Below are 21,209 nucleotides of genomic sequence, written 5' to 3' on the forward strand. Positions count from 1 at the left end.
GAAAATAAAATATGTACATATCTGTTATTTTTAGGTTGTTTTTGTTTTATTATGTAGAATGCGTCAATTTTACATAAATTTGGATTAAGTTTGTACAAACTAATTTTTTTTAAATTCTAACAAAACCGGAGTGATTAAAATAAATTGAACTAAAATGAACTAGTTCAGAACTAGTTCATTAGCGTGATTTGAACTAAAGTGATCGATCACTCAAATGAACTAAAGTGCCCAACTCTAATACCAAATAAAGAGCTTATTCTAGTTCGTACAAAGTTTGAAAAGTGCCATTTTGGGACTTAACCTTTTTGTACACTCGCCAAAGAAAAATTTGGTCAGCGATATCCGAAAAATTATTTTTAAAAACGAAAATGTTACACATACACCACAGTGACCGTTTAAGTTTTATCTAAAAAAAAATATATAAAACATTTTACATAGGTTTAGGTATATCACTGACCAAATAATCAAAATAATAATTCATTGATTTTAACCAACTACTTTACTACTCATTCGAAAAATTAATCTAATATTTTTTTTTAATAACGAGTGGATAGCCTGTGATCTCTAAACTTAGTACCAATTTAGCAAATTAAGATTACTATATTAGTCTATATAAAAAACAAGGCAATCACTGACCGTGACCATTCTATTAAAACATAATAGTATTCATTTTCGAAATTTGTCACTACATTTCTACATGTCTGATCGACTTGATTTTGATTTAGTTGCATAAAATATTCTTGTAAAAGTATCTTAAATCTGTCGACGAGTCAAACAGAAGGATCCCAATTTCTGCAAAACACATGATTTTAGACTCTGTTGTCAATATTACACTTTGATATGCTGCTCAAGTACACATACATAGTTTTCTTTAAAAAATTTCAACAAACCCCAAGCTATGCACTATACTCTATACATTGTAACGGTGATTCCCAAACTTACATACAAATTTTTCGTCATCCAGTATGCATATCGAGCTAAATTTAAGCTCCCATACAAATTTCTCGATGTAAAAAATCACATTTTAGTTTCCAACTGTACATTTCTTTTCTGCCAAAATTTTTTGCGCACGAAAAAGAACTGCAGAAAAAGGGATTACAAAAATGTCAGGCAAGTGCAGATCGCTCGAAATAAGGTTCAACAAATTAGACTTGTTTTACTAAGCACATTATAAATAGTGGCCAATTTTTAAATGAGACTTGTTAGGAGTTTAAGAACTTCTTTGACTACAATTATAATCCTGTCAAGATTTTGTACGGTTAAATATCTATTGAACTAAAAGAAAAACGTAAGCCCTGGTTTGTAGACTTTAAGTAATTAATGCCTGGATATCGCCACTACCACATAAAATAACTACCTACACTACATCAATTTTTGCATCTATGCAATTTGTTTATATAATGCAAACAATGTTGACACCTGGATTGATCAAATGGTAAGTCATGTTTAACACAAATATGGCCAGCTGGATAGTTGACTTTTAACAATAGCTGGACTGAAGAAAAATCATGCAAAGCACATATTATGCCTAAAATGTTGAACACATTAAAAAGCGTAATACTTATGTTATCTAGTAATAATTAAATTTAAACGGAGTTGGCATGTTCCACATAATTTCTAACAAAGCCTGTAAAATTCAGCCAAATACATTTGTCGGTTTCATATTCAGATATAAAATAGTTTAAGCGGAGCCGTAAATCTGTTAGTCGATGTTATGACTTAATCAAGCGCAGCTTATGAATATATTTCTAAATACCTTTCTGCCAAGGCAGCTGCTCTTGGCCACAGCCTATTATCCAATTGTTCTTCATCGACTTGTTCTGTCCATAAACAAGCCTCACCACCGAGTACCTAGAAAAGAAAACATTACATTGTCAAAAAAATTCATAACAATATTATTCATCAATATGCGTGCAAACATACCTGTTTTATTCTGAATCTATCCAAACGCATTCTCTCCCACGGTCGATGTTTGTAGACATTTTGCCACGTCCGATATGGTGAACATGCAGCATCACCTAGCCAACGGCACAACACACAATATTATTTGATTTCAATTCACATCATCATCCCTCAAACTATCTACTACTAATACTCGTATTTACCTGTTGCTCTCCAACTACCAAAGCCACAATCCAAATACCAGGCATCAACATGAGAGAATATTAAACTGAAACCATTATCGATGAGATCATAGTTTTCCTGCCATGTACTTCCACCCCAAACTTGTACGGCAAATTGTGTTTTAGATAGACATTTGGTGTTTGTCAAGCCACTGGACCAAACCGACACCCATTTCGGCAGGGAATTATTGTTGGCTATTTTCAGACTGAAACAATAACGAAAACACAAATATGAAGTTAGATGTAGTGGAGATGAAGTGGATTCATTGCAGGACTATATGATGGCAACACAACTTACCGTCCTAAAGCTTGAAGCATAAAGTCACACCACATTTCACGTAAATCGGTGTCATTGAAATACTGGCCCCAGCACTCTAAGTTGACTTCATCGCCACCCAGGTGAAAGTAGTCAGTTGGACCGGTGAGATTTAGTAGCTCTTCATAGAGCTTTTGTAGAATGAGATATGTATTGTTGTTTTTGGGATTCAGTTGGCCGCAGGGTGGTTCACCTAAAGAAATAGGTTGGATGAAAACTATGCATGATTTTGTTTGATATAGATGACTTACCACAGTAGAAACTCCAGGGCTGCTGATTGATACAGAGACTCAGTTCACCAAGTCCTCGTTTGGGTCCCCAATCCCAACCGTTACCAGCATGAGCTGGTGCGTCTATTTCAGGTATAACCTAATAAAAATGTGAGAAAATTTGTTTGTTTTTTTTAATATGAATTTTTAGAAAGATTTATTTTACAAGTAAATGTTCTACAAGTGAAATTCGATTTCAAATTCTAACCAGAAGTCGTCTACAAAACAGGCTACTACTGCCTTTGGATTAGTTCAGCACAAAACCCGATGGAAAGGCTCATACTCAATAGGGTGTCTATAAATATCGTTCCTTGCTTTCGTTGCTTGATGTTAGGTCTTCGGAGTTTGACTAGAGTTATTGGGCCTACTGTTGCTAGCTCTGGCATGTATTATAGATGGTGAATGATATCAATCGCCTAAGATAGAATTCGTCTACGTGACAGGCTGCTAGTTTAAGATCCGTCGCCTATTTAGCATCGTTTGACCAGCAATGAGTTCGTCTAACGTAAGATCATTACTGGTTGGCGTTACAGCGGATATCACGCGCCTGGACTTTATTGCCTTTGCTTGTTTTTAAAGCTTCTAAACCTACTTGCGATTGCTTTGTTATGTAGAGGTGTTGAATTATATATATTGCTCAAGCAGCCGTTCTAATGTCTCTTTTTCTAGTGTGACTTTGCAACTTCTACAATTAATTGAACGAATTAAGCTGCTCGGTTATTGGCACGTACGTTGTCATTTTGTAGCTATTACCTTGCCTGTGTCAGGCCTGGATTTAGCTATTAGTTCCTTGAATCTGTTTTTGTCGTGATATTTTGCAGTTTGTCTGACTTTTTCACGATGACTCAAATAAGAAGATATGTTTAGGAGATCTGTTCGCAAAAGTTCGTGGCCGACTTTTTGTAGAAGATGAAGAAATTCTTCACAAATGGCGACAGTGGACCAAATATGTTGGACCAAACAAAATAACCTCAGAGTTTTGGAAAAAGATGGTAGACATCGGGTTTATACTTCTTATACAAATGATCAATGAAAGGTTATCTTCTTCCAATATACGCGAAACTGTGGTAATTTCCGTTCGAATAAGCTGATGTATGTCACAAAGCATGAAAATCGCTGAGCTAGTTGACTGCGAAAAATAATATGGTCGTCTGATGACAAGTTTGGGTTTTTCGCGGGTAGGTAAGCAATCCAAATTATCAGGATCATTATGGAAAATCATGGGGATTCCTTGGAGGATTTTCATATCGTATTGATTGTTGGATTCCCCGAAGAATTCAAAATCAAAGCACGTGTAGTGTACACATATTGACTCCTCTGCTCTTTACAGTTCTAAATTACCTGCTTGAAGGCGAAGTGACGGACTCAAAAGTGCATTAGTAATTCTTTGCTGAGGATGGAATGGTTTATTCAATACTTTAAATACTAACATTAAAAAATTAAAATGAAGATTCGAAGTATTTGCAATGAGTGCTTGACTTATGGGTGTATGCTTTAGAAGGAAATAGGTAACGCATAAGCACGAAAAAGACAGAATACTTATGTTGCCCATTTTTTGATCCACGCAGGCTTATTCCGGACATTTATTTGAATGCAATAGTGCTTCCCATTGTGAAAAGTTTTAAATATCTTCAGAAATATTTATTAGATTTTCACACTACTCAAAGTAAAGACAATCTATACTTAGATAAAAGTTTGGCAGCTATAAGACAACTACAAACATGTTGTTTAAAATTAAACAACGTTTATAAATAATAGCCTTGGCGTTTATGATCAATAGCGAAACTATTTGTGATAACGATATCAATAATATGAAATTTAACGAATCTTTAAATTTTTTCAACCAATTTTTGCCAAAACTTTGTCAGCCCAATTCAAATAAGTGTGGAAAAATTTGATTGCAATTCGTTTCGTGAACTTTCTTAAGCATTTAATCCCACCTGGAGGTAAAAAAAATAGTCTTATTCAATTCTCAAAAAAAAAAAAAAAAGAACTAACTAACTAACTAACTAAGAAAATATGGTTTTAAGAGTAACGAAAATCTGAATTATTTTGTTTTAAACTCTTTTTTAATAGATCCTTCACAAAAGCCTTAAAATATAACAATTTACCTGAATTCCCCTTAGCTTTGCATATGTTGATATTTCTTTTATATCTTCATCTGTATAGGTTTCACGTTCTGAATAAGCTCCATGTGCAGCCAATTCTGGATAAAATTTCGAAACAAAAGGAAAACTCTGTGAATCAGTAATATGCCAGTGAAATCGATTCAGTTTTACAAGAGACATTGCTGACAGAGTACGTTTTATTGACTCTACAGAAAAATAATGTCTCGACGTATCCAACATGACTCCACGATACCTATACACAAATATAACAAAACAAAAAGCTTTTAACTATTTAATCTTTTCAAATGCATTCAATTGTATTCTACCGAAACTTTGGTGCATCAATAATTAATGATTTGGAAAGTATTCTTAGAATATTGTCTTCATTATCGAACCAAATCATTTGTTGCAATGTCGATAGACCATGACGGGCTCCAAAAAATGAATTGGCATTTATTTTGGCAGTTAACTTTCGTTGGTCATCTGAAAGAGTTTATAGAATATTATATATTTAAATCTCTAAATGGTATCAAATCAGTTTTACTTACACAATGTTGTTATATTGTAACTTTCATCAGTTTCGAATCCTAAATTTGTGTCTCCAGACTTTTTAATAGTCACCTCGACTACAAAGCTATCAATATCACAGTTTGCGCGGTTTTGTTTAGGTACAAAACTATTTCTATGCTCATGGGTTGTCTGTTCATTACTTAAACTATTTGTGTTGCTATTTTTATTACTAACTACACTATTAACACTACTGCCGCCAACGCCATCTCTAGGGCTTAGTTTTTGAATGTGCCTCAAATCATTGATAAATAGATCAAATGAACTGCGAAATAATGTGTCGACATTACGGAATGGAGTGTCTATGGTGATTGTTATGTCTTCGGAAGTAAACTTCAAGGATTTTGAAGTAACTGCTGATTTGATGGTTGGATGTGGCCAGATATTAATGTCGCCACAAGTCATTGCACAGTTAAGGAAGGGAACTCTCTTTTCATTGGGTGATTCGGTGAGATAATGATATCGGACACATTTGTCACCTTCACATTTGTACGTCCATGTTTTTTCGGATGGTCTGGAATATAAAAAATTTTAAGTTCAATTTGATGGACTAAGTTTTTAAATATTAAAAATACTCACATGGTGTACATATTCATTTCGGCTCGGTTTTTGATGGACTTTTCGAATGTACTGATGAACGATTGATGTTTTAAAGCACCTTGATTCCAATATAATACAACCAATATAAATACTGTTGCAGTGAGCAGCATTAGTAGCGCTCTACGCAGAGATACCGCGAGAGCCATTTTAAGTGCAAACCGTATCCTGAAAAAAAAAAAAACGAAAAAAAAGATAAGAAAATTGAATTTTTAAAATAACATCAATATTAACAATTTATGAAGTAATTCTTGTAACTCAACGGGTTTAAAATTTTATATTATATTAAAAATTAAAATTGATTTTCAAATCACTTAAAACCTAATGAAAAATAAACTTTATTAACGTAATGGAGAAATACAATAAAAGAATACATTTCAAAAAAGGTACGTATACACCAAAGTGAACAATTTATTGTGTTTTTTTTGTTCTGTTGTTGTTGAATTTACTTCTTTGGCAATTACTTTGTAATATTTAACAACAACCACCTAAATAAATAACAGGTATTTTCTCTAAAAAGGAATTTAATTTTCCAAAGTCAGCAAATAAACGAATAAACACGAAAATACCTACTAAATTGAGTGTTCTCATAACACAAATTAGGTACTAGTTGAGAAGAAGAAAAAAAAAATTAAAACAAGTTCATTGACTTTTATTTCGTGATTAATGAAGCTTTATCGTAAAGAAGGATAAAATGAACTTTGACAGCTACACAATTTGAATAGTGTTTATTAATTGACTGAAAGAGATTGGATAAAAATATAGGAGGAATACAATGCCGGCATGTAATTTTAATAGTTCAAAGTTTTAATAGGAAATTTTATAGAGGATATATGTAGATTACGATCATACTACGTCTTATTTATGACAGAAAACAAAGAATTAAAAGTGGTGCAAGTTGTTTTTAAGGGCATAGATATAAAGTTCAAAGCAATTAAAACAAAAATATGCTCTGGTACATTATAACCTTTTAAAATATAATATTTGGGTGTTTTTAAATATTGAAATAGGAGCCAAAAGTCGAATATTTCATGTATAATTCGGTTTTTTGTTTAAGGATAAAACAATTATACAGACGTACAATTTGGCATAGATGTTTCGTTTGTTACAAGAATCATGAATCAAGTAGTCTATAAAAGAAGTGAGGTCAAGGTGAAAGAATGTTGATTTTTAGATAAATTAAATGTTGGTCTTCGAACTCAAATTCTATTTTGGAGCAAGGTACATGTAGGACAAAATTTAAGGAACACGATAAGTGTAACCGCTTGAAAAAGAGGTTATCTAAGAGTTAAAAACAAAAAAACAAAAAAAAAAAAAAACAAATTTCTTGGTTTTTTGAGAAAACAATAGTTAATAATATTAAAATATTTTCGCTTCTATTAAGCTTAATTATAATCCAATTAGAATTTTTGATTTTTTTTTTTTTTAAATTCATGGAAAAGAAAGAAAAAAATTTAACGTCAAAGTCACAATAGTTTTTAGTAAAAAACAACATTTTCATCATGTCTATGTTCAGGAACAAAGAAAGTTTACAAAAATATATGTAATTGAAATTTGTTTTGCTTGCTTTTCAAGCTATAGACAAAAAATCGAAAAATAGCAAAGAGAGTTGAATTTGTATCGTTACAAAAACGGTCATTATTTTAAAAATGTATACATAGATTCTTAGGAAAAGTATCTTTGTCAAAAAATAGACTCACATAAAAAAAAAATCATACCTTCAAAAGCGTTCTTTTAACATTTTTTTAAAGTTATGACTAGTTTTCTGGGTTAAAATCTAAACGAAAAGTATAACGGCACATGGTGTCCAAAATTTTTATTTTTTGAGTAGAAAAATGGTATAACACTTTTGAATAGTTTATTTTCCATAATATTTTTTTTAATAATTTACCCGTTTTTAAAATATTTGTGCCTCAATTTCATTTTTCGCTCAGTTTTTTTTTTTAACATCAAAACAGGGTAGCTATTCCGGTATGAGTTTCAGTGTTCGGGGTTCTAATTTTGAAAGTTTAAGCGACCAAATTCCCCTAGAATCATTTCGTCAATTATTTGTCATCTTAATTTAACCGTGCAACTCGACTGAAGGATTTTAAGATTCACTTTATTTATTAAGCAATTACAATTCGCAACACAATAAAATATAATTATACTTCCAAATTAAAAACAAAATCGTTACTAAAATTACAGGTGATTCAATTCAATTAAGGACAAAATAATTGGAAAAATATAGGTAAAAATAACAACAAAAAAAAAAATCTATGAGCAGGTAGTCGCCAAACTTAAAAGCTCAAGATCATGAGCTTCTTTAATTCAAGAATCATCGTATAGTATTGAATGTAAAAATCAATAAACTAGCCTTGTGCTACTTTCAATAAAAATTATGAGCAAAATATGAGTATGAGCTATCATCGACAGGTACGTAAAGTTTTCTTGTTTGATTTTTTTTTTTTTATTTGAACCCTATTATTTTTTTTACAAATCAATAATACTCGTACTTATGGCAACAAAAGGCGTCGGTTTGATGCCCATGAAAGTTTTATTATAGTGGCACAAGGAAAAAATAGTCTTCAAATTGATGATATTCGTACACACTAGTTCTAGTTGGATAGTAAGAATCGCGAAATCATTTAAACAACTGGGTGTTTTATGTTTGATTGCTAGATATAATGTATTTCAAGTCAAAAAGTTGGTAACCGATTCGAAAATGTTATCCTTTCTGGACTGGAAAGCCCCTTAAATGAAGTTGTAGAAGTTTTCAGCTGGTAAAACGACACGTCATCGTTACTGAACATAGTTTCAGTTACATTAGGTCTATTTTTCAAGGTTTAAAGCAAGAATATTTGTGTCGGCAGTATACCCGTCAACTCCAACAACTTTATAAATTCCTTCACTTCGTCCAGGGCCCTATTCCACTAACCACTTTGCACTTTGCATTTTGCAACTTTGCAAAACAATACTTTTCTGCAAAGTAAAAGTGCAAAGTGTTGCACCAAAAATTTAAAGTTTCCCACTTTGCACTTTGCAATTTTTGATACTTTTTTTGCAAAGCAAAAAATGCGGGCGTTACACCAACTAAAAATGGAACTTTGCGTAATTTGAAAATTTGCAAAGGAAAGCAATAAATAGTTTCAACTTTTTTTTTGTTGTTGTTAAGAAAGGTTGAAATCTTCTTTTTTTACTTAACCTTTCGATAACAACACACTTTTTGGTTGTCCTAAAATTAAATTAAAAAAAAAATCATGTGTGCAGTTCACACGTGGTAGAACTGAAACCTTAAAAAATCATTTTTCTTGCAAAAAAAAAAAAAAAAAAATAGAAAAAATCTACCTACATATTTTTATTCTATCACCTTCAAATTCATGTTTTTTATATGACAACCTATATAAATTTTATATCATCTGAAAGCTTATTGTCTAAGCTCAAAATATATATATCGATCAGGTCTATGAGACATCTACAAAAAAAAAGCTAGAATTTTTTTAACTCGATCAATTTCCATCAAACAATACTTTTCTGCAAAGTAAAAGTGCAAAGTGTTGCACCAAAAATTTAAAGTTTCCCACTTTGCACTTTGCAATTTTTGATACTTTTTTTGCAAAGCAAAAAATGCGGGCGTTACACCAACTAAAAATGGAACTTTGCGTAATTTGAAAATTTGCAAAGGAAAGCAATAAATAGTTTCAACTTTTTTTTTGTTGTTGTTAAGAAAGGTTGAAATCTTCTTTTTTTACTTAACCTTTCGATAACAACACACTTTTTGGTTGTCCTAAAATTAAATTAAAAAAAAAATCATGTGTGCAGTTCACACGTGGTAGAACTGAAACCTTAAAAAATCATTTTTCTTGCAAAAAAAAAAAAAAAAAAAATAGAAAAAATCTACCTACATATTTTTATTCTATCACCTTCAAATTCATGTTTTTTATATGACAACCTATATAAATTTTATATCATCTGAAAGCTTATTGTCTAAGCTCAAAATATATATATCGATCAGGTCTATGAGACATCTACAAAAAAAAAGCTAGAATTTTTTTAACTCGATCAATTTCCATCAAGAAAAGCGAAAAACACGTATTTTTATCTTCTCACGCTATTAAATTCATTTTCTTCCCTAACAACCTACACCATCTGAAAGCTTATTGTCTTAGCTCAAAATATATATATCGATCAAGTCTATAAGACATCTACAAAAAGAGCTAGAATTTTTTAAACTCGATGAAATTTCATCAAAAAAACATTTATTTTTATGTTCTCATGCTATTAATTCAATTTTTTTGTTTGACAACCTATACAAAATTTTATACCATGTGAAAGCTTATTGTTTCACCTTGTATAATGATGTATAAATCTTATTTCAAAGATGTCTACAAGAGAAGTTAGAATTTTTTAAAGTCAACCATGTCGAATTTCCAGACTGAGATTACGGTACTTCCCTTGGCTGGTCATCGCCAACAGATCACCACAGGTGTTTTGAGGTATGTTTCAATTTAAGATTGTGTAACTTGTAGAGCACGTACCGTTATGTGTGATATATCAAATAAAAGGTTATGTTATCAGCATGCGTATTAAAGTTAAATCAAATTTGTATGTGCACTAGATCAAAAGATATAACGTGTGTTGGAAAAGAACATCTTTTTTCCGTTATCTCCGAATTTTGAATATGAAATTAATTGAAATTTTGTACAATTATAATTTATTTAATTACCTATCTACAGTACAAATTTCATTCATCTAACTATTTAAACAAAAAAGTTATAACAAGTTGAAGCCGTGTCGCGTTTTGGTTTCATCTTGTTTCAAATCACTACGATACTAAAGAAGTTTTCACTTCAAAAATACTTTTAGGTATAATAAAAATTATATATTTAATCATAACACTTCATAGGGTTCAACAGAATCAGAAAGAAGATAATTCACAAAAAAAAAAAAACAATAGTTGTATCTAAAAAAAAAAACAAAGAAAGAAAAATCAAGCCTGGGGTGGTATAGCACCCCTGTTGTCATCGGAAGGTTAAACAACAATATCTTTTGAAATTTTGTTGTACTTTACATTATCATTTGTTATTTTGTTGTTTAAAGTTACTTAGACTATTGCTTTGCTATAATTTGTTTAAAGAAGAAAATAATGGAATTTTTAATATCAATATAATATCATTATTTTAGCTTTAAATTGCAATAATTTTTTGAATGACGGATAATTTTGAATAAGTTGGTTGGCAATTCTAGAGGAGGCTATGTGGCCATGAAGCAGAGGGCAGAGGTGCGTTCTTTATTTTACCAAAGTTTACTTATGTTTATATTATCCAACTAAATGGTCTATTGTTTAGTTACAATTTATAACTATTTGAAATGGTTCCTAAACTCCTTTTGAAGTGTCAAATAGTCACGATTCGTAACTTTATCCATCTCACTTCCATGATACGAGTTTAGTCAGTTGTTGATCTAAGAAATAAGATGTTTGGTTTTCAAGACAATTCAAACATTTGTATTACTTTTATTAATCAGCGGAAAAATTAAGTTAAAATGTAATTTTGGAAATGATGGGAGAAAATTTATTTTGAATAAAAACATGATTTTCGGTTATAATAAAGGAATTGGAATTATTATAAAAAAAATTGGTTTGACAGTTTATGATTATCTAACAACAAATCGTTCCTAAATGATTTGTAAAAAGAACACAACAAATTCTAATAATGCCACTTCAACTTCTTTTCACATAGTTGAATATTCCCAATAGTTAATTATTCCTAATTTCAAAATTCATTCTTAATTTTTTATCACTCACGTACCTATTACTATACTCTATCTTCAAAAAGTCATTCAAAGCGATTTATTTTAAATTATCATTTAATATACTCGAACTATACACGAGAAATGGCCATCCGAAAATGAAATTTTGTCTTTGCATATTATTGCAAAACTTTGCAGAATTTGATATGGAAAGTGCAAAGTTTTTTTGGTAGGTGCAACGAAATCGAAGAATTCTCTGCAAATTGGCAAAACTTTGCACTTTTCAGAAAAGTACTTTATGCTTTGCAAATTTGTGGTTGGTGCAACAAAATTTGCAAAGAAAGAATTTTTGTTTTACTTTTCAAAAAAATAATTTCCTCTTTGCAAATTGGAGTTTGGTGCAACAGAATTTGCAAAGTTAAAGTGCAAATTTGCAAAATGCAAAGTGCAAAGTGGTTGGTGCAATAGGGCCCAGGAAGCTTGGAAGAAATTTAAGGTTTTTTGGGGTCTTCTTGCTTCATTTCTCAGACTTTTTTATTTTTCAAATTCTTTTCTACTAAACCCATCAAATTTATGCGCTCAGGTAATACTGTTATACGAAACCCATACAAAAATGTAACACTTTGGTACTCTTCCAAAATTGTGGCAACTTTATTCAAAGTTAAAGGAAGTTGCGTCACCTGAATGAGTTCATTCATGTTAACTTGATTATAAAACTAGAACACCCTTTATTGTCTTTAAAACAATTTGAAATATATATGTCTCTAGCAAATATTCACATGCTCACCCGCCCTTAAAGGCACATTAAAAGCGAACAACAACGACACGACCGGCTACAAATTTAATTCAAGGTTACTCTCTGCCTCTGGCATTACACGCAATAAAAAATCAAATAACCTTAATTCCTTGAATTTGACGTTTACTTGACGTTTGTTTGTGTGTGTGTGTAGGTGTATGTTTTTTTTTTTTTGTAATATATTTGTATTTGGCATTGCAATTGAAGGACATGCAGCTTAAAAACTGAAGACATGGTCGATTACTCGACTTCTCACGTGACTGTTGAAACGAATTGACCAGACCAACCATAAAGCAACAGTTAGTTTGCTGCCCTTCTATTACGACTATGTGTATAGATGTTGTAAGCCATTTTTTCTTTTTTTTTTGTGTTGCTCTCCTCCTACCTGTAAATAATTCACACAGGACGTAACGTTAAATTGCTTCAGGTTGTATAGAGAATAAAATGCATTTAAAGATTCTTTTGCTACAAAAAAAAAACAAGAAACAAAAAGCTGTAAAAAAAGTTTTCACGTGTTTTCCCATTCGGAGAAAGTGGCCTTAAATGAAATTGAAAACTTTTATTTTTTAAACGTAAGGCAATGTTTTTTTTTTTTTTTTTGAAATTTTAAACATAAAGGTAGTATTGTTGTTTTTTGTTTCGTCATTGTAAAGAATGAAATTAATAAAACAGAGAAGCAGCAACAATTTTTATTGAAAACGTTATACATGATGAAATAAAGTTTCAACAACAAAAAGGCGACCCGGTTTTGGGTGGGTTTAACGTATACACCTTAAGTCAGAGGATAAAAAGTGAAATAGGAGAAAAGTGTTAAGGACTCCATTTTATTAGCTATTTTTTTTTTTTTTTTTGTAGGGATTCGATGTTGATGGGTTGTGGTTGTTGTGGGTATTTTTTGTTTTAAAGCATGCATGTGCTGAGCACAACAAATAACAGCGTTTGTTCATGTTCGTGGAAAACCCCAAAGAAGTTGTCATGCAAACATCAAAAAAAGGGGAAATTACTTTCGAACACGCATTATTTGCATTTAAAATGCACTTGCTAAAGGGAATCAATAAAATATAGTATATTTTTTGTTAGCAACGGGAAATTTTTAAATAATAAAAGTTAAATTAAAAATTTTAGAGAAAGCAAACCGTGTTTGAGTTTTCAATATCCACTTAAAGGGTATTTGAGTGTTGAAACAAGGTAAGCTGCCAGACGTTAAATCAACTCTTCTACTTAACTGTTAATCTCATCTTGCGCATTGGTGACTAGGCTATATTCATTGTCCTGCTGGTAACAAGATAAGTGAGAGAAATCGGCACATTTCAGTAATTTTATACATAAGATTGTGCCCCAAATCTTCTTAATTTTTCTGCACATTGAACGTTCTTATAGCTTTCGGACTCGAGTGTGCGCAACGTTGTCAAAACATCCTTTAAAAACAAATTTGCAAAACCTTTGAATATCCTTTGGGATTTGTCAAAAATCAACAAGGACTTTTTACTGAAAAGCTCACAAATGCCTACACTTTATATGTTAAATTTGGAATATATAATGTCCGTCGTCAGAAAATGGTCCAAAAAGGTCAACTGATTTCATTATTTTTAAGCAAAAGTTACAAAAATAAAAAAAAAATATTCTAAATACGCGACAGTAAGTATTAGAGATGCCGCGAACATTCGGCCACTATTCGGTATTCGGCCTATTCGGCCTATTTTTCAGGTATTCGGTATTCGGCCGAATAGTTTAACTATTTGGCCGGATACCGAATACCAAATGGAGAAGAAAAAAGACAAATTACTATACCAAAATGTGTGTTTTATTAAAAAAATTTAATTTTAGTACGTATAGGGCGATTTTATTCACTCGAAGTTGAACACAACTCGAGGATTTTTATTCTCAACTTGAAAAATTGTTTTAATTCACTGAAAGTTGACGTTTTTAACTTTCAATTTTCAAAGCTAAAGTTTATCAACTTTAATTTTTTCAACTTCAGGAATTATCAGAAGTTTTCGAGCAAACTTGAGTTTTTACTTTAAAAATGTCGTTATTTATTATTATTTCTGTTTCAAAAGTTTGTTTAAATGTCATAGAGAAAAAACTTTTTATTGAAAAATAATAACTGGTGTATTTTGGAAAATTAGCCATGCATCTACTTTTTGTAATAGTGAAATCAATCGCATATTTGTGCATATATTTAGTTTATATCTTTTAATTTAAAATAAATGCAAAAGTGATTTGTGTAATAAAAATTGATTTTATTCGTTGGATTTTTTTCTCTGCAAAAAAACATTTTTGTTTAGGAGTTTCCTTTTGTAATCTTGGAAAATCTACTTTTTCATTGTAAATTGGGTGCGTTTCCCTCGAAATCTTATTGGTTTGAATAAATCATTAAACATACATATGAAACCATTAATTAAAAAAAAAACCTTCAATTTAAACGACACATCATTCGAAATTGACAGTTTGTGAAATTGACTGTCACAAATAACCTAGGGATATTAGTAAAACAACAAGTTGGGCAACTTTGAGTTTGGAACAAGGGAGCTAAGAAAAAATTAATGAATAAAACAAATTTTCAGCTTTTGATTTCCCAGGAGAAGAAAGGTAGACTTTTGCAAATGTTGTCAAAATATGAAATTTTGTAGTATGTGTTGACCACCACTTGGATGGGTCCGCCGTTCGATCTTGGCGAACAGTCCTCATATATAATTCGATTTTAGATGTCTATCTTTGCAGTAGTAGGTAGTGTGTTCAGACATTTATCTTAAAAGTAGTTCAGTTATTCATCGTTACAATACGATGTTGTTGGGAATTTTTAAGCCACATCTATTCTTGAGACAAAGTATACATTTTTTTAAAATTACCAACGTTTTTTTCTGAGTGTCCTTGGCCGAATATTCGGCGGCCGAATATTCGGTATTCGGCGGCCGAATATTCGGTATTCGGCCAAATCAATGTTCGCGGCATCTCTAGTAAGTATATTTCAATTTTTAATCTTTAAAAGTTGCAGTGTATTTTATCACTGTCGGGCATGTGGTGTAATTTGTGTATACGTGACAGAATAATACAAAGTTTCTAGAAAATTAAGAGGAGCTGTGTTAAATTGGTCCAAAAAGTATCAAATTAAAAAAAAAAAATTTTCTAAAAGATGATTATTAAAATGGCCACCATTATTGTATACCTGTGATTTATTTTCACCAACTTCATTTTTCGAAGAATTGATTTTTTTAAACTTTATAACTCTATTCGATATTACTTCATTAAAACGTCATTGACCACTCTTTAACTTTTTTTTTGAATACCCTTAGAAATATTTAAAAACAATTTTAAATTTTAAAATTTAAGATGACAATTTTGAGGAACACAATTATCAAAATTTTTTTAATTGAAAATATTTTTCGACAAAAAATGTATTTATTTAAAAAATCAAAACTATACAATTTGTGGGGTAATCAAAAAAGTTTAAGTTAAATGTAAACGAACACAGCAACACAATTTGAAAAAAAAATTGGTTGTCTGTAAAGCCATTAATATTTTAAATGCATAAGCTGATGCTCTGTCATTTAGTGCGATCAATTGAACTCAAGATAAATATAAGCTATATTTAAACGGCTTTGCTTTGGAGACTTTTCTGTTTAATTTTTTGTTTGTTTTTTGAATTAACAACTTTCCGCGAATCGAGCCGATATGGTTACTTCAAAAAGCTTATATCTTGAGTTCTATTTGTCGTATCGCAGAGATTGAGAAATTCAGACTAAGGGTTCGTGACAGAGCATAAGTTCTTATATTCAGAATGTGAATTTGTGATGATTTTTTTTATGAAACAATTAAATGTAAGATAATAATACCATCTTATAGTTTTCTATTCAAGCTAAAGATTACGACGTTATTTGAGGAGTAAATACATAAAAGACCGTATTTCCAATTTTCATGTTTTCCAAAAAATAAAATTGGCTTTTTAAGGTAATACAACACATGTTGCCCTAAATGGAAACTACTAAAACGCCGTAATTCTTATATTATATGACCCTTCAAAAACTGAAATTCATACAAATCCGATATATGTACTTGTCACAGTTTTTTGTTGCGTTTTCTGAATAATTTGTTTGGATGGATGGATGAATTTTTTTAAAGCAATGTTTTTTTGAAAATTGTATGTTGACAACATAATCATTTTTAGCAAAAAAACAAAACCGACTTCCATGGTTTTTAAAATAGTTCCTACGGCAAAAAGTGAACGAAATTGAAATGGGACCACACTGCAGCCAACAGCTATCCAATACAAAAAGAATTATCAAAATTGGTTCACTCAGTCCAAAGTTATGCGGTAACAAACATAAAAAAAAAAAAAAAAAAAAAAAATACAGACGAATTGAATACCTCCTCCTTTTTGGAAGTCGGTAAAAAATTAATGGTATTCAAAAGTGTTCACATAAATGGTCATCTTTTAGGAAACAATTAGAAAAAGTTTACCTTTCATGAGGCCAAGTTAACATTGATATTATATTAATGATGTTTTTTTTGTTTTTTTATTTTTTTCAAAAATTTATAGAAATATGGTCGATTGAGTAAGAAAGTGCTATTACTCATTTTAATACGCATGTCAACAAAGAAATTATAATTACTTCGTTCGAAAATCTTAACTCCACAAATCAAGTACCGTTTTTGTTTTATCTAATTTCACTGTTTTTAAAAGTGCTTGAGTTTATTTTTAATTTAACGTGAATATTAACGTATTACAAATAAAATAACAAGAACCCATACTTACAATGTTTCCATATTTTTCAAAATTTCAATCATTTTCCACTTCATTGCCACTTAAATATCATTATATCGCTATACTATATTTACAATCCAATAAAAAAAAATTCACAAACAATAATAAAAAAAAACCCATTTTATCATGCGGTTGATTTTTCTCATATTTCTCGAAATAAAAACACTCATCAAACGGAAATCAAATATTTTCGTACACCCAAGGGCTTAAAATTTATTCCACCAAAATGAAACATCATAATTTCTTAGAAACATAACCAAAGCGCGCCAAGATTTTTCGTCTTCGTCTACGAACTCAAAGGTTTTCAAAGAAAAAAAAAAAAAAAATCTTTCAAATATCTATTTCAATTTCATTTTATGTAAACAACACTAAATTCTAGATATCGTGTCATCGTATTCAAAATAGCAAATATAGGCCCGCCCGAGTTAAGTCTTAAGTAAGTATTGAAAAGCTTAAAACATTAATATGCCAAGCTTTGTCCATGGCGGTGCTTTAGATTTCACTAAAACAATTTGAACTGTTTTGTGTTGTACTCCCCGAGCATAACACTTTCAGACTGTAAAACACTAAACAACATTGTTCTTCTTTTTCCTAAAAAATAAAAAAAATAATAACAACAAAAATCTTGAAAATGTCTCTGCTCCTTCTCGTCGTCGTCGTCCTTATAATCCTCTGCACCTTCAATAGAAAAATTGTCCTCTTTCAGTTTGTATTCACTTTTTTTTTTTCTTCTTGTTTTTAATTTTATATTAAAACGAGTGTCGTTTTTTGTCTTCTTCGTCCTTTTTTTATACCAAACAACAACAACAAATAACCGTTATATACGTTTGTGTATAAAATAAAAAATAAACACCAAGCAAAAGAAAAACAAAGTGGTGTTTGTGTTTTGGATTGCTACTGCTGCTCCTTGCTATTTTCAACTGTGTGTACTGTGTCAGTTGAAAATGTTTCAAACTTTTTCTATATTTTTTTTTTGTTTCCTGCTCCTGCCGCCACCACCGTCACTCGACAAAGGCCCGACAACTCTGATGACTACGGGAAGTGAAAGTGGAGACATCCACCCTAGAAAGCCAAAACACAACACAACACAGCAGCAGAATAAATATAAAATATTCAAACACACACAAAACCAGCAACGGCCCCCCAAAAAAAAAAGGAAACCAACCTCCTAGTCTACTACCTTTCTGAGTCGGATTCAGTCCGACTAGAGTAACCAGGTTGGAAGGTTCAACTACAATATTGACGAAGGATATTTTCTCGAAATTCTTCAACACAACGGGCAATAGTGTCGACATCGTCCTGTGTCGTGTCGCCGCGACATGTGTGTTCGTCTTTTTTTTTTTTTCTTTTTTGTATTCCTATTAAACGGTTCTACCCCTAATAAGTAAAAAAGCTAAAAAAAAAAAAATGATAAGGGTTTAGTCAAACATCAACATCAAGACGAGAACAAGAAGAACGACAACGACACGAAACGAAAGTATCCTTGAATAAAAAAAAAAAATAAATTAATTTTTATTTTCTGTGAGTGTGTTAAGTGCAAGGATGAGTATCCTCATCTGTGACAAGAACAGGACTTTCGCACATTAAAAGTTTCAACAATTGCACAAATTCTGTATGAGTAACACGTTTAGTCGTTTGACGGTTTGACATAATCAAAAAAAATTTGAACTATATGTAACGTTACATATAAAATAAGTTGTAACGTAAAAAAATGTCATCTATGAAACGTTTGGCAGTTATGGCGGCATTTAGCCATTTTAACGGTCACGAAAATCACAATAATTCAACAATGATGTTGCCTTGGACTTTTACAACAACAACAACAACAACAAAAACACAAACGGAAGTAGCAATTTCTTCGTTTGCGGCAAATAGTGCTTACAATCAAAATAACATTAGTAGTAGTCCGCAAATTGGCGGACTCGGATTACTTCATCAGCAAAATTTAAGAAGTGGAACAATTAATGGCGCTGGTAGTGGTAGTAGTTATGGTGGTGGTGTTGGAGCTTTTGGAGGTTATTCGGCAGGAAGTTGGAGTGGTGGAGCACCTGTTATGGGTGGTAGTGGTAGCAGTAGTAGCAGTGGCGGAAGTTCGGATGGATCTAATCATATAAATGGCAACGTTAACGTTTTACTTGGCGGGTGTGTATATAAATATTGAAATTTTATTATTTTGACTTGTATCTTCATTTTGTGGGGGGGGGGGGGGGGTAATGTTCAGGTTATACAACAAGAAAAAAAAAAATTGTAATTACTTCAACTGAAGGAAGAAGACCTTTTTATCGTAATGGTTGATTGGTCGATTGTTGTTGCTAAGTAGGACAGAGAATTATTTTAATTGTTGTGTTTCAATTAATTTCCAATGGTGTAAGCATAAAATAAAAGGAAATTAAAGGTTTATTCAATGACGATGAGGTGGAAGAAGTCAGTATTTAATTTGAATGAATCATTTGGAAATTGCTTTTATGAAGGGAATTTAATGGAATAATGTTGAAAGAACAGAGTTGCCTTTGGTGAAACTTTTTAAAAAATTTTGCGTTCTGAATAATTCAGGTGGTTATTTGTAGCACTTAATTGGAAAGTTGTATGATTCTTGTTATAGTGCTACAAGACTTTCGCAATAATTTTGTCCAACAGTTAATTTAATAAAAAGTTCTCTTAGCTTACGTCAGTCTGTTTGGGTAAAAACTATTAAACTTATTTTCGTTAGCAGTATTTAACGGATTCCTAACCATTTTTATTTTGATGGTAGCAATTAAATATTTTAATCATTTTTTTGCGAATTAATTTTGGTGGTCACTGTGGCGTATGCGTGTTTTTTTTTTTATTAAAAATCTTATCGGTAATGTTAATTTTCTGCTCGTCAGCAATTTTATTGCATTACACTGGTTAACAAAATTAATTTTTTTTTTGTTGCCGAAACAAAAATATACTTTTCTGAAGGTTTTCGGTGTGCTGAACTCGAATCCGAAGTCGAAAAAAATTAATCAGCTCCCGTTTTTGAAATATTACCTTTAGAAAACGATGTACTTCGGACCTTATTTTTTTATATAAGGAAAGTTGTTTGAGCATATTTAGGTAGTAACGGTTTCTATAAGAACTATTTTCCATCTCTCAAGATCTGTTTAAATCTTTCCGATATCTTTTTTACAGCTCGAGATATCCTCAGTTGGTTGGCATTTTATATTTACCATAGAAATTTTATAACGCCATTATCTCCTTTATTATATATGAAGCCAAACCCACTTACTCGGACATTAAAAAAGATATTGAAAAGATTTAAACAGGCTTTGAAAGATGGAAAGATAGAAACCGTTACTAAATATGCTAAAACAATTTTCCTTTTTATAAAAGGTCCGAAGTACTCAAAAAAAACTTTTTTTTTATTTTCTAACGGTAATATTTAAAAAACGTGAGCTGATTAGTTTTTTCTGACTTCGGATTCGAGTTGAGCGCAATGAAAACCTTCAGAAAATGTTTTACTGCCGAAAACATAAATTATCCAGCAGTCGCACAGTGTGTCGAGCCCATACAAAAGTTTATCATAAATACTTGCAGCTAAGTTTTTGGAGTTTTAATATCTTTTTTTGTGTTTTTATGGCAGGAATAGAAAAATAAAATGCACGACTGGGGCCGCACGTACTTGCTCTTGCAGTTCAAAGCCTTTTTATGTTAGCTTACTTGTAGGTTATTAGAGCTGCCTCTATATACATTTTTAAGAAATTTGGTTGATGTAGGGGAAGAGCCGGCATGGAGGCCAAATGTTAGTTAAATAAAATTTTTTTTTATTTTACTTGACTTTTTTGAAAAAAACTAAAAACGCAGTTTTACTGCAATTACTTTGAATATTACGTATGCAAAATTTTATCAAAATCCTTAGAGCCATTTTTGAGAAAATTGCAATAACTCCATAATGATGTACGGGAAGAGCCGACATC

General features: G+C 31.1%; 2 protein-coding genes across 4 annotated transcripts in view; one reads left to right on the plus strand and one right to left on the minus strand.

Annotated features, from left to right (window-relative positions):
* LOC129907473 (probable beta-hexosaminidase fdl) overlaps window positions 1-21,209 on the minus strand; it is an 85,188-nt gene that overhangs the window by 13,611 nt on the left and 50,368 nt on the right. For 2 of the 3 annotated variants that reach the window (XM_055983729.1, XM_055983728.1), the window contains exons 2-10: window positions 5,963-6,148; window positions 5,365-5,897; window positions 5,143-5,299; window positions 4,820-5,069; window positions 2,691-2,808; window positions 2,422-2,632; window positions 2,106-2,329; window positions 1,924-2,018; window positions 1,757-1,851 (exon numbers count right to left, since the gene is read on the minus strand). In XM_055983729.1, the coding sequence (XP_055839704.1) occupies window positions 1,757-1,851; window positions 1,924-2,018; window positions 2,106-2,329; window positions 2,422-2,632; window positions 2,691-2,808; window positions 4,820-5,069; window positions 5,143-5,299; window positions 5,365-5,897; window positions 5,963-6,129 (1,850 nt within the window). In that variant the 5' untranslated portion in view covers window positions 6,130-6,148. Of the gene's footprint in view, window positions 1-1,756; window positions 1,852-1,923; window positions 2,019-2,105; window positions 2,330-2,421; window positions 2,633-2,690; window positions 2,809-4,819; window positions 5,070-5,142; window positions 5,300-5,364; window positions 5,898-5,962; window positions 6,149-17,262; window positions 17,815-21,209 lie in introns of those variants that run through there. The other variant, XM_055983727.1, reaches the window with a different exon arrangement.
* Window positions 18,486-21,209, plus strand: part of LOC129907475 (uncharacterized) — a 35,097-nt gene continuing 32,373 nt past the window's right edge. The window contains exon 1 of the mRNA XM_055983732.1: window positions 18,486-19,413. Within this exon, the coding sequence (XP_055839707.1) occupies window positions 18,983-19,413 (431 nt within the window). The 5' untranslated portion in view covers window positions 18,486-18,982. The remainder of the gene's footprint in view (window positions 19,414-21,209) is intronic.

This window comes from Episyrphus balteatus, chromosome 1 (assembly GCF_945859705.1).
Source record: "Episyrphus balteatus chromosome 1, idEpiBalt1.1, whole genome shotgun sequence".
NCBI classification, from domain to species: Eukaryota; Metazoa; Arthropoda; class Insecta; order Diptera; family Syrphidae; genus Episyrphus; species Episyrphus balteatus.